The following is a 14,710-nucleotide window of genomic DNA, read 5'->3' on the forward strand; positions in this document are numbered from 1 at the left end:
CAGTACTTTTATCACCTTCTATATAAATTCTTTCCTGATCCTACCAATCATTAACGCCAGTGACCCAGGGTCAAATAACTTGTAAGTATCTGAGAACAGATTTGAACCCAGGAAGACTTCCTGACTCCAGGCCTGGCCTTCTATCCACTGCATCATCTGCCTACAACATTTACATAGTGCTTGTTATGGGCAACTGTGCTATAAGCTCTTTATTATCTTATTTGATCCTCACAATAATCTAGGGGGAGGTAGGTGAGATCATTATTCCCATTTTATAGATGAGGAAGCTTGGACAAGCAGCGATTATATGACTTGCCCAGGAACATATAGCTAGAAAGTGTCTGAAATTAGATTTGGACTCAGATCTTTCTCACTTCCAGGTCAGGTACTCCATCCACCATGTTACCTAGCTGCCTCAGATGAAAAATTAAGTTCCTACTGAAGTTTGATCTCAGTGTTGATTTGGATTGAAAAAACACCAGAATGACTTTTAGGAATTGACATTTAAGAATATAGGAATTAGCACTAAAAAAAAAGAATTTATGGGTGATTTAGTACAACTATTTCACTTTATAGAAGGGGAAACAGGATCTTAGAAAAGGGGAAGTAATTTGACCATTGTCACTCAGTAAATTGCAAAAATGAGATTTAAAAACATTTTTTGACTTCAAATCCAGTGCTGTACATCTGAATTATACCATGATGCTCTTTGGTTCACTGTGGATTAAGATGACTAAATCTAAATTATTATTATCTTCTTTCATTTTTTTCAGGGATTGTTATCATCCCTGGAATCTCTCAGCTAACAGCAAAAGATATCCACTACCGATTGCAGGCATCTGGGGCCAAAGCCATAATTACCAATGACTCCTTAGCACCTCAGGTGGACCTCATTAGTGCTGACTGTCCTTCCCTCCGGACAAAAATGCTCATCTCTGGCAGTAGCCGACCTGGCTGGTTGAACTTCAGAGAACTATTCCAGTGAGTTATGATCCTTTTGGGAAAGTAATCTAACCTCCAAATGAAAACATAATCAAGAGGAAAGAGGAGAGAGGGGAAGAGGAGAGGATAAGTGGGGGGAAGGAAGGAAGGGAATAAAAAAAGAAAGAAAAAGAAAAGGAAGCCAAGCTAGAGACTATCTTGTATATCTTAGAATGTTAAAACCAGAAAGAATCTTAGAGACCACATAGTCCAACTACTACCCCTCCCCATAACCATCTGCATTTTAGATACAAAGTCAGAGAATAGAAATTGTACTTAAGTAGGTAGAATTTCTGGTCGCAGAACTATTTCTTTGCAAAACTAATTCCCTCAATGAAATGGCTATTTTAACTCACTAGGACTGAGAAGGTGGTAATATGTTGGGCATAATCTGGAATTCCATTTAATTCAATAATCATTTTTCAATTGCAATTAATATGCCATCCACTGAGGATTCAGAGATTTAAAAAAAAGTATCCCTGCCCTCAAGGAAATTAAGTTCTACTGCAGGAAAAGTTTCTTGGAGGATGTGAATCTTGACTTTACCTTGAAAGGAGTCTGGGGTTCTAAGAGTCAGAGGTGAAAGGAGAGTATTTCATGCATGGCAGATGGGCTATGCATAGACTCAGAGATGGGTAATGGATCTTGGATGGGGAGCAGCAAATATTATTTGGTAGGTATGTTGAGATTGAGAATGTGCAGGAGAATAGTGCATGATTAGTCTCATGAATTGAAAAAAATTATCATTTCTCAAACAAACAAAAACTCAGACCAACTGGGTGGTCAGTAAGTAATAATGAGATATTTCATTCGGGCTCAAGGAATTGTAATTTGGAGTACATCACAATCTTTTCAGACAGGGGAATTATAACAGGACTTATATGTACTCAGAAAGGGTGGGTAGGTAAGTAGATGGAATGGTGGGTAAAACCACAGGATTGGTTAAACTCCCCTCTAGCCAGCAGAGGCAAGCTGTAGACAAGGCTCCAATAGCTAAAATGCAGGAAGGGAATGTCAATGAGATTTAAAAAAAAAAAGTTCAGAAATAGGAAGTTAGAAACTACTGGTCAGAGCAGACTGGCATATCCAATAATGGTATTCTCTAACCCTTTGTATAAAATTAGCCCTTTCTTATTTACCTCTGATTGGAAGAACATTAGGAGTCTTAAGAAATAGGAAGTAAGCTCCACAAACAGAGGGTGCAATTCTAGCTTTTTCTTCTTGGTTTTCTGTCCTCCTACCTAACATAGTACTTTGCATACAATAGGCACTTAATATATTTTTTAGTTGAAATGATATGACACAGCAGTGCTAGAGGTTCTGTTTTCAAATTTCTATTAAATTTTGTACATGGAGGTGGGAGGGTGGAGAGAGGAGACAAGAATTTGTATTAGGCCCCATTTTCTTAGACTTGTTTTCATAGCACAGTTAATTACTATTATACCCCACCCACTGAACCCTCTCTGATAACAAAATAAAAAACTTTAAGTCAAATGAACCAATAGTGACTTGTCTGACAGCACATAGAACATGCCATATCTGTAATCCACCTCCCTACTGAAAGGAGAAAGATAAGGAAATTCTCATCTGTTCTCAGAAATATAGATTAGTCTTTAGAATTAGTCAGGGTTCAGTCACATTATTTTCATCTGCATTATTGTAGCTGCTGTATATTTTGTTCTACTAGTTGTATATACTCTACAACAGTCACAAAAGACTTCCCATGTTTTTCTTTTTTTTAATTTATTTTTATTAAAGATATTATTTGAGTTTTACTATTTTCCCCCAATTTTACTTCCCTCCCCCCTCCACAGAAAGCAATCTGTCAGTCTTTACTTTGTTTCCATGTTGTACCTTGATCCAAATTGAGTGTGATGAGAGAGAAATCATATCCTTAAAGAAGAGACAAGAAGCCTAAGAGGTAACAAGATCAGACAATGAGATATCTGGTTTTTTCCTAAATTAAAGGGAATAGTCCTTGAACTTTGTTCAAACTCCACATCTCCTTATCTGGATCCAGATGGCACTCTCCTTTGCAGACAGCCCAAAATTGTTCCCAATTGTTACACTGATGGAATGAGCAAGTCCTTCAAGGTTGATCATCACTCATATGTTGCTGTTAGGGTGTACAGTGTTTTTTCTGGTTCTGCTCATCTCACTCAGCATCAGTTCATGCAAATCCCTCCAGGCTTCCCTGAAATCCCATCCCTCCTGGTTTCTAATAGAACAATAGTGTTCCATGACATACATATACCACAGTTTGCTAAGCCATTCCCCAATTGAAGGACATTTACTTGATTTCCAATTCTTTGCCACCACAAACAGGGCTGCTATAAATATTTTTGTACAAGTGATTTTTTACCCTTTTTTATCATCTCTTCAGGATATAGACCCAGTACTGGTATTCCTGGGTCAAAGGGTATGCACATTTTTGTTGCCCTTTGGGCATAGTTCCAAATAGCTCTCCAGAAAGCTTGGATGAGTTCACATCTCCACCAACAGTGTAATAGTGTCCCAGATTTCCCACAACCTTTCCAACAATGATCATTATCCTTTCTGGTCATATTGGCCAGAGGTATAAGGTGTAAGGTGTAAGGTGGTACCTCAGAGAAGCTTTAATTTGCATTTCTCTAATAATTAATGATTTAGAGCAATTTTTCATATAGCTATGGATTGCTTTGATCTCCTCATCTGTAAATTGCCTTTGCATATCCTTTGACCATTTGTCAATTGGAGAATAGCTTTTTCTTTTAAAAATATGACTCAGTTCTCTGTATATTTTGGAAATGAGTCCTTTGTCAGAATCATTAGTTGTAAAGATTGTTTCCCAATTTACTACATTTCTTTTGATCTTGGTTACAGTGGTTTTATCTGTGCAAAAGATTTTTAATTTAATGTAATCGAAATCATCTAATTGGTTTTTGGCGATGTTCTCCAACTCTTCCTTAGTCATAAACTGCTCCCCTTTCCATAGATCTGACAGGTAAACTAGTCCTTGACCTTCTAATTTGCTTATAGTATTGTTTTTTATGTCTAAGGCCTGTAACCATTTGGATTTTATCTTGGTAAAGGGTGTTAGGTGTTGGTCTAATCTAAGTTTCTTTCATACTAACTTCCAATTATCCCAGCAGTTTTTATCAAAGAGGGTATGTTTTTCTAAATTTCATAAATTAAATCACATTTGTGTCATACTGGTACATAGATTTCATATTATTTCACATATTGTTTCCGAATATTTCATTAGGTTCATATATTATTTGACAAATGAGACAAATGGAACAAAATGAAATAATGTTTGCAAAATGTTTTGCAAATCTTAACCATCATATAATACAATTATTAGTTCAATCATGCCTTAATTTAAGAACACCCATTTTATTTCTAGTCTTTCGATATGATTAAAAAGTGTTCATATACATATATATCTATATATATGAAAGAGAGAGAAAAAAATCTTTTTGTCTCTCTTTGACTCTTTTGTGGCATATACCCAAAAGGTCAAAGGATAAGAAGGTGTTTGGTGAGGGGTGGCTAGGTGGTGTAGTGGATAAAGCATCCGCCCTGTAGTCAGGAGTAACTGGGTTCAAATCCGGTCTCAGATACTTAATAATTACCTAGCTGTGTGGCCTTGGGCAAGCCACTTAACCCCGTTTGCCTTGCAAAAACCTAAAAAAAAAAAACAGTTTGGTGATTCCCCTCCTCCCTGCCAGAAAAACCAACAATATTTCCCCCCAAATGATTTGATAGTAAATAATGTGACTTGCTCTAAAACACTAATAATAAAAAATTCTACAAAAGAACCTTAAGGTTTTACATCTCACCCCAAAAAATTAATAAAGATTACAAAAGAAGGGCTAGAGGAAAACAGACATACAAATACACTGTTGTCAGATCTGAGAATTCGTTCAAACATTCAACAGTCTGGAATTATGTTTTTTTAAAAAAAATGGGTATTAAAATATAGTCATGATTCTTTCATCCAAAGATCACACTACTAGTCATACACCCTAAGGAAATTAAAGACAGAAATATATACATCAAAATATTTTAACATATTTAATTCATAATATGTTATTTTATATAATAAAAATTATATTTTATGATTAAAAATACCCCAAATATACAAAAACAATACATAGCACCACTTTATGTGATAGCAAAGAATTAGAATCAAAGTTTGTGCCTATCAACTGGGGAATGACAAAACAAATTGTAGTGCAATATAAAGGAATTTTGCTGTGCTATAAGAAATGACTATGAAGAATTCAGAGAAGTACACAAAGACTTGCATGAACTGATACAGAATAAGGTAAGTAGAACCAAGAATGCAACATACCCATGAAGACAATAATATACAAGGAAAAGTTGAATATTGTATAATTATAATGACTTAATTTGGCTCCAGAAAAGAGATGAGATGGTAAATTTCCATTTCTTGCTTCTACAGAGTAATTAAACCCTGTGATAGTTATAACTGTGAAACATAGTATATAATATCAGATTTAATGGATGTTGTGGTTAGTTTGACAGCTGCTTTTTTTCCCTGTTTTTATTCTTTACTACAAGGGATGAATTGCTAGGTAGAATATGAATAAGGGACATATTTTAATATGAGGATGATATGAAAATAAAACATCAATAAAAACTAAAAATTTCTGAAAGAAAGAAATTGGACAGAGCTTTGTATTCATATAAGGGAGGAGAGAGAAAGAAGGTTGAGTGATATGGGGCAGAGATTGTGAGTATTTTCTGGAGAATACTTTGTATAACTTTCCAGAGAGTCACTATGCCTCCTCTCTAGCCTAAATTAAACTTGGAGATTGTTTTAAAACTGAGAGTTAACGAATTTATCTCATCTTGGGAGGATAATATAAAATATATTATTTATTGTTATTATTAATTATGATTATTAATTGTTATTTTTTCATTTTTAAGATAAAGTTCAGCCTGTTGATTGGTGGATGATTAAAGATCTTCTGAAAACAGCAGCTCTATTCAAAGGAGGAATGAAATCTTTATATGGCCTGTTTGCACAAAAACTGGTGTGGATGGAAACATCTATCCAAAGGGAAAACATGGCTCTGTTGTGGGTTTATATTACAAAGTATCCAGAGTTCAAATTCCCCAAAGTTTGTGTAAGAAAACAGTTTTAAATTACCTGAGAGTAGAGGTAAAGATTAGGGTAATTTGCAGAATACATACATACATACACACACACACACATATACATATATATATATATATGCACATGTATATTCTTTTTTTTTAAGGGTGGCACCTGAAGAACACAGCTGTGTGAAGAGTAGGAGTCAAGATCCATTAGTCATCTACTTCACCAGTGGTACCACAGGTTCACCCAAGATGCTGGAACACACACAAGTCAGCTTTGGCTTGGGCTTTGCCACCTCTGCAAGGTATAATGAGAAGATATTTTGGCAGCTAATATATAAAGCAATAATCCCAGTGATAGCTTAGTTAAAATCACCAGTTCTGTGATGGGTCAACAATTTTGTGGTAGAATTTTTTAAAAATCCATGGGATCCAAAGTGAGAAGCCATGGATTTATATCCCATCTTTGATACTTCCTATCCATTTAACCATCACTTAATATCCCTGAATATTAATTTCTTTATCTTTAAAATAGGGAGTTAGACAAGATTGTTTCTGAGGTCCCTTGCAATGCTAGATCTATGACAATACTTTTATTTTTTTTTTAGGTGGTTTTTTTTTTTTTTTGCAAGGCAAACGGGGTTAAGTGGCTTGCCCAAGGCCAAACAGCTAGGCAATTATTAAGTGTCTGAGACCAGACTCGAACCTAGGTACTCCTGACTCCAGGGCCAGTGCTCTATCCATTGTGCCACCTAGCCTCCCCTATGACAATACTTTTAAAAAAAAATTAACCTACAAGTCTGAGAAAGACAATAGTGCTAGGAGAAAACTCACATGAAAGGGTCAAAAAAGGAAGACTGGTGTGAGTCACAGTTATCTAAGATGTTGACACCAGTATGACAGTGGTGCTTTTGTGTTGATGGCAGCCTGGCCACAGTCTGCTGAACCAGGGGAAACAATGTTTAGTCAGTGTAGTATGGAGGCTACTTTATTCTCATCCTGCCTACTGGTCACATATTTCCCTATGCCAAAAGGATTGATGAAACAATAGACTCATAGAATGGAAAGTCAGGAAGGGATTTAACAGATAATCAGGCACAACCTTCTTTTATTTTTTTTTTTAGGTTTCTGCAGGCAATAGAGTTAAGTGGCTTGCCCAAGGCCACACAGCTAGGTAATTATTATGTATATGAGGACAGATTTGAACTCAGGTAATCCTGACTCCAGGGCTGGTGCTCTATCCACTGTGCCACCTAGCTGCCCCCACAATCCTCTTCTTAAAGTGTCATTAATTACATGGTTTTTTGCCCTATTTTGTTCTTTATTTCTACCCACATGCATATTTTGGGGAGGTGCCTTCTTGGCACATAGTAAGCACTTAATAAATGCTTTTCATTTGTTCATTCGTTATTTCCCCACATCATTTCCCCTCCCCCATGACTATTTTCTCTCATTCAAATAGCTATCTGCAATCATTTCTAAGAAAAAACATACTTTATCCTTACCAGAGAAGAAAAAGGGGAAATTCTTTTGCTCTTTCCTTCATCCTTAACTGTATGTAAGACTGAAACTCTGTAGTTTCATCCTGTTCCCCATCTCATGGTAATGAACTACAAACTTTTGAACCTTTGAAAAATATATTTATTCTTGCTTATTTGTTCATCTTCTATTCCTCCTGAGGCATTATGTCAACCTAGCCTATCTATAAATCAATCAACCAATAAACACTTATTAAATGTCATGACTACCATGGGTCAGGACATGTGTTTTGGCAGAAGTTTTGGGAATACAAGATAAAAATTTTCCCTAAAGTATCTTACATTCTAATGGGAGGAGGCAGCAGCACATATATAAATACATATAAAATGAATGTAATGTAGTTTTAGGAGAGAAAACTCTAGCAGTATCAGTACAACCTTAATGTAGAAGGTAATATTTGAGTTGAGTTTTTAAGGAAAGCAAAAGATCATTTTTTAATCACCCATGCCCTGTCAGCAATAGGTCAAATGATCTGTCACCTCTAGGATGCAACTCATACTCTTCCAGTATCTTTTCAGAAATATAGCCTATAAACACAAACTCCTAAGACTTACTGCTACTTCTAGACAAAAAGCCTTTTTTCTTTTCTTTGCTTTTTTGGCAAGGCAAAGGGATTAAGTGACTTGCCCAAAGTCACATAGCTAGGTAATTATTAAGTGTCTGAGGCTGGATTTGAACTCAGGTCCTCATGACTCCAGAGTCAGTGCTCTATCCATTGCCTCACCTAACTGCCCCAGGCTGTTTTCTTTGTTCAGATTGAGCATTAGTCTTTCTTGTCCTACAGGTATCTACTGCCATCTTGAGCCAGTAAGTCTGCTTTGTGTTAGCCTCAGTTTTCTCTTTACCCAAGCTTTTATAGTCATAGATTTAGAAGGCTTGGGATGTCTTCTGGTTTTCCATACCTTGCTTGGAATCAACTGGGGCTTATTCATGTTTATCAATTTCTGTAATTCTTTCAATAGTAGAGTATTCTCTGGGGAAAGAAGTTTAAATCCCCAAGGGTTACATTGTCATTTCTTAATCTGGATCATTTTTTATACTTCATTATTCAACTGCTCTTGCTTCCCATTGTCACAAGGACAACCAAAACAAAGTTGATTGATCCAGTCCATTTAAACTTACATCTACTGCTGACCCAATCTTTAGTAAACAACCGAAAATTTCAGCTCTGCTTTCAAGCGATAATGATTCAGATCCCTATGTCATAGGCTGGCATACAATAAACACAATGTTTGTTGACTGACTGGGTACTTCTCAGGCTTCAGATACATGGAACCTATAGGTTACAGCATTTGCACCTATCTACATTAATCTTCATTGGCCAAAAATTGCATGATTAGTGCCACTATTTATCTCCAGCAAAGCATCCAGCTTTGTGGTGATCAAAATATACATTAATAGATTGCACATATTTGGAATTAGTTCCATAATAGAATGCCTTTCAAAGAAATCAGTTTTTTTTTTTATTAAATAATCAATGTCACTGCCAGTACATCTTTTAATGGCAAATGCAAAAGACTTTTGGTGGCCATGAGCCATGAAATACTGTTGGGAAAGTAATATATTGACCAATTTATTTCTCTGAGGTAGCATCTGTATGTCACCCAAAGATCATATTTTGATCTGCATAAACCAATTCCAGTCTGTTCAGGGTACTACCAGAATATTATAGACTGGGGCCAGTCCTTGGACACCCTGATGATCCATCCCTACCATTTGGACCTCATAAGAATATAGAGGCTCAGGGATGGCTAGGTGGCGTAGTGGGTAAAGCACCGGCCCTGGAGTCAGGAGTACCTGGGTTCAAATCTGGTCTCAGACACTTAATAATTACCTAGCTGTGTGGCCTTGGGCAAGCCACTTAACACCGTTTGCCTTACAAAAAGAAAGAATAATGAGTCTCACAAGAAAAGATGGCAAGAGAATATCACTGAAGCCTTTTTATGCATGTGGTAGCGGACCAATGTGGACCAATTCTTAAATGCTTGCTCTCATTTCTTGTCCCAGAGATCTACAGAAGCTCTGGTCAGTCCAAGGCTTTTTGCTATCCTAATTTTGATTTTTCTGAAATATATAATCACAAGATATCTTTGAGAGACTTAGCAATTTCATCATGGTTCCTTATATACTTCTGATAGCAGCTACTAAATTTCAGAAGTCTATGGTTCACAAAAATAATCTTTAAATAAGGTCAGCTAACATGGACTTAATCTTTTTAAAGATAAAGATAAACAATAGCCGTCTACTTAAATACTATGTGACAAATGACACTTATCATTTGATAGTTTGAGTGTCTTTCATTTGATTTAATCTTTTTCCTCACTCTTCTCAAATTTCTTTCCAGTTATAATGAGATCATCTAGGTGCATTGTAACTTCCAGGTAGTTCATACTCTCAACTACATTTTTCTATAGACTACTGAAAAATGGTTGGGACCCCATCAATTTCATGGAGCATGAGTTCTTCTGGGGCAGATGTAGGTCATCTTTTCTTTATCATCTTCCTTAGCCATAGTGATCTGATAGTATCTACTGTGCAAGTCCAGCATTGACAAGTACTCCAATACTGGATCTTGGCAAACTCCAGATCTTGAAGTAATGGCATACTGTACTTTTCTACTTTGTTTCTCTTATTCAAAACTTTCTCTTCCCCTTTCTCTCCCCTTCTCTCTCCTTCTTTAATTTCCCTCTAATCTATATATCTCCAGGTCTTTTTTTTCTAGCCTTCTCTCATACTACTAATAATACATACTCTCATGCATATTGCCAATAATAAGAGAAAAATTATGTAGACTTCAAAACTCCATGATAAACTTACAATGGTAGATTTAGAGGTGGGGAGTATCTTAGAGTTAGTCTATCTTTTTCTTTTAAGAGATGAAAAAATTAAGACTTTGAGAAATTAAATGTCTTACCCAAGGTAATATAACTAGTGATTTCGGAGGGAGGATCTGAACCTAGGTCTTGGCTCCTGATTCCAAAGTTCTATCCAAATTGACCAGTAATTCTTTCCAGTACTTCCTGAGATATTCCATCTTTAAAAGGGCAGTCCCTACCCATGGCTACTCACAAAGAGGTTGGGAATCATCAACTGGATTTTGTGCATTGTTCTATAATGCCCTATGCTGTTTATTCATGTTGGAAGATAGTTTTAGGAATTTCACACAGTTATCCTAGATCGATTATTCACTATTCACATAAATTCAAATGTTATAGTCTTAGACCATTGCATCATTAATGTGTGTACAATGTCATAAGTAAATCCACTATGCCATTCTAATAATCAACCAAGATTATTAGACATATCTCTGTGTTTCTGCTTTAGGTCCTCACAATTCTTGAATCACATTTGGGGCATATAACTAACAATTAGAATTCAAAATTTTCAAAATTCAAAATATTCCTTTTTTTCTAGCTAGAGTAACTCCCCTGAAATGGTCCATAGTTTTCAATATTGAATAAAAGGGCAGTGAAGAAGAACAAAAAGAAGAACCACCACAACAAAAATCAACAAGACCAACAAGAATAAGAACAAAAAAGAGGAGAAAAATTCACATAGCACTTTAAGATTGGCAAAGCACCTTCTATATGTTATCTCAGTTGATCTTCACAACAAAATAATGAGATAGATATTCAGTATGGAAATGAGGATAAATAACTTGCCCAGGGTCACATAGCTAGTAGGTATCCAAGTTGGTATTTGAATTCCAATATTCTTGACTCCTAGTACAGTACTGTACAACTTATCTGCCTTATAGGTTGGCTCATATCTTATAGTCCTCATCCATCCAATATTTCCTGGGATGCTGCTATGATTGCACCATGCTGCTGAAGAAGCTGCTGTTCCAAGTGATAGTCTGCTTGCCAGTATGCTCTTTTTACTCCAGTCTGTCCACCTTTTCCCAAGAATGTCACAATGTAATATGCATGAAACCTGATAATTTTAAGGAGACCCTGACTGAGGGAGTAGAACTGTGTTCAATTGGAACTTATCTAGGATTTGTGGGGTTGGGAGGAACAATCGAGTACTGAAAGGTTCCACTGAGGATTTTCTACTTCCACCTTATGTCACTAATTCTTGGTCATTGTCATCATTAGAGTGTTTACTAAATAATTCCCAAACTGCTGGCTCTTTGAGAATATCAGAATGCATTGCTATAAATTGGTCAATACATTACTTTCCCAACAGTATGCTTTCATCATTGCATGTACAATAGCTTTATCAGAACAATCAGGGATATTCCTAAAACCTATAATTTGTAGTCTGAGTTTATTCTCATACGGGATGGAGGGAAAGGAGTGAAACATCTGAGAATATGAAAAGATATTGAAGCTATAAAATCCAGAATGTTGTCACAGAATCATAGGATCATAGATTTATACTGGAAGAAACCTGAGAGATCATGAGACTCTATTTCCTCATTTTACAAATGAAAAAACTTGACATCATAGAGAGATTAAGTGACTCATCCAACTTCAGACAGATACAAAATGTTTGAATCAGGATCTGAATGCAGTTCATTGCCTTACACCATTTAAAAACAATATTTTGGTAAAGCTTATATGCAATAATGAAATACTTATAATCAATAAATTAGTCTGTCCTCTAAAGGTCACATCAGAAAAATGTAGCTATCCAATCATAGTGTCTTGAGGAAGGGATAAGGTTGGAAGTAGAAAATCCTCAGTGGAACCTTTCAGTACTAGATTGTTCCTCCCAACCCCAGAAATCCTAGATAAGTTCCAATTGAACACAGTTCTACTCCCTCAGTCAGGGTCTCCTTAAAATTATCAGGTTTCATGCATATTACCTCAGGAGGTTTGCTTAGCAAGATTGAGAAAGAGGATGAAGCTAGCCAATTTTTTATTCTGCATTTCTGCCAAAACATAATCACTGATCTAATTACACAGTAACTTTGACCAAGTTAGTTTCTTTTTTGCAGAGCTTGGGGGAGGGGATGGCAAAAAATAAATTAAATAAAATTTGAAGTCCCTTTCTAGTTCAAAAATGCTGTTACTTCAGAGCCCATCAACTTTTAAAGTTTCAATTATTTCCCCCCCTCAAGATGGTATTAAGTATGGTGTGTGTGTGAGGTTTGATTGGTCATAATTCTAGATGTCTGATGATATGACATTTCTGACACTCCAGGGACCATTCAGTTGTAGAATTATTCTACAAGTATTTGCTAAATATTCATTGTAATCCCAGACATTCTCTAGTCTCTGATTCTTTTTTTGAGAGATAGAAAGAAAGAAATAATCATTTATCAAGTGCCTTCTGTGTAAACACTACACTAAGCACTTTACAAGTATTATTGCATTGTATATTCATGGCAACTCTGAGGAGTGTTACTATTATCCCCATTTTACAGTTGAGGGAAATAAGACAAGCCCTGCTTAGAGCTAAACAACCAGGAATTGATTGGTCTCTACAACTTTGCTTCTATAAAGCAAACATTCTCTTTTGGGTTGTCAGGAAGTGGACAGACTTATTGGATTCTGACATCTTCTGGAATACATCTGACACAGGCTGGGTCAAAGCCGCTTGGACCTTTTACTCTACTTGGATAACAGGAGCCTGTCTTTTTGTCCACCAACTGCCAAAGGCTGACACCAACATTATCCTGAATGTAAGAACAGAAATTACTTTAGTTGTTGAATGTATTGAAAATGGTTAGGAAAAAAAAGTGAAAGTAAACAGACATACTGAGCTATAGGAGATATGGGGAAAAGGCATAAGTAAATTTAAACTGTCATTGATCTCAATAGAGAAGAGGATAGAATATTGAATATTTGTGGGGACAAGGAACCTGGGTTTGAATTCTATCAAAGAGGCTTGCTCTTCTATAAAATAGTGATAATATACATAGTAGCTGCCTCACAGAGTTATTGTGAGATTCAATATTGTGAAATAATATATGTAGATCACTTTGCAAACATCAAAGTTCATGTAAATGTAAATTATGATGATCCCTAATCAACATATATTTTAAAATCCCTTTTATAATATTGGTGACCATTTTTCAAGGATTCTTGATTTAATCAGTATAGGAAGAACCCTCAGGAATGCAAATCCACTCCCGTGAGAAATGGCTATATGAGGTACTGATGGAAAAACAATTTCATCATCTGGTGGTGAACCCTCAGGTGCTGAGCCTCACTAACCTAGGCTGGTCTTAGACAAGCTGGTGCTAGGAAAGCACATCTCTCCACCATGAGATCTTGACATCAGATCTGCAGCTGAAAGCTTCCATACACATCATCTCCTTCCACAGGAAAGTAAAATGCTTGAGAATAAGAATTCTCTTTCATTTCTAACTTTATCTCCTGTGATTAATCCATAGTAACTACTTATTTAATTCTTCATTCGCTTATTTATTCATTCATCTTTGACCTACTTTTGAAATCTTTGCACTTAATTAGACCTTCTAGAGTTTGATCCCTGCTTTTGAGAATGAAAGGTTACCCCAGCATGATAGTGACACATCAGAGTAGAAATTCAGTGAAGGAATAATCATAAATGGATCACATTATTATAAAATATTTGATACATATTAGCTCATTTAATATTGTGAAATAGAGAAATCGAGCATCTCCATTTTGGGAGGAGGTGAAGGGAAGAAAATAAGTATTTATATAGTAACTATTATATAACAAAAACTTTTAACAAATATTATCTTATTTGATCCTCACAACAATTCTGCAAAGGAGGCACTATTATTGTTCATAGTTTATAGTTGTTGAAACTGAGGCAGTCAAAAATTACCCATAAGTAAATGTCAAAGGTCACATTTGAATTCAGGTCTTTCTGGATCTTTGAATGGAGCTCTATATACCATACCACTTAACTGCCTCAGATTGTATGGATAAAGAAACTGAGTTATATAAACCACCAAGTGTCAAAGAGGAAGTTAAAATTCTGTTTTTCTCAACTCAGAAGCTAGTGTATTATTTTCATTTGTGTGAAATTTCCTCTTTAGGAAGACTTCTTAAAATAAGGAAGTTTTTAATCCCATTTTGAAAAATAATGAATATTTATGAACAGAGAGAAAAGAGATCTATGCAAGGACTAAGGTGATAAT

The 14,710-nt window shown here is 35.8% G+C and overlaps 1 protein-coding gene across 2 annotated transcripts in view; it reads left to right on the forward strand.

The window, feature by feature from the left end:
- Positions 1–14,710, forward strand: part of ACSM5 (acyl-CoA synthetase medium chain family member 5) — an 81,476-nt gene that overhangs the window by 43,800 nt on the left and 22,966 nt on the right. For both annotated transcript variants that reach the window (XM_074207127.1, XM_074207126.1), the window contains exons 4-6: positions 774–981; positions 6,252–6,395; positions 13,105–13,258. In XM_074207127.1, the coding sequence (XP_074063228.1) occupies positions 774–981; positions 6,252–6,395; positions 13,105–13,258 (506 nt within the window). The remainder of the gene's footprint in view (positions 1–773; positions 982–6,251; positions 6,396–13,104; positions 13,259–14,710) is intronic.

This window comes from Macrotis lagotis, chromosome X (genome assembly GCF_037893015.1).
Source record: "Macrotis lagotis isolate mMagLag1 chromosome X, bilby.v1.9.chrom.fasta, whole genome shotgun sequence".
Taxonomy (NCBI): domain Eukaryota; kingdom Metazoa; phylum Chordata; class Mammalia; order Peramelemorphia; family Peramelidae; genus Macrotis; species Macrotis lagotis.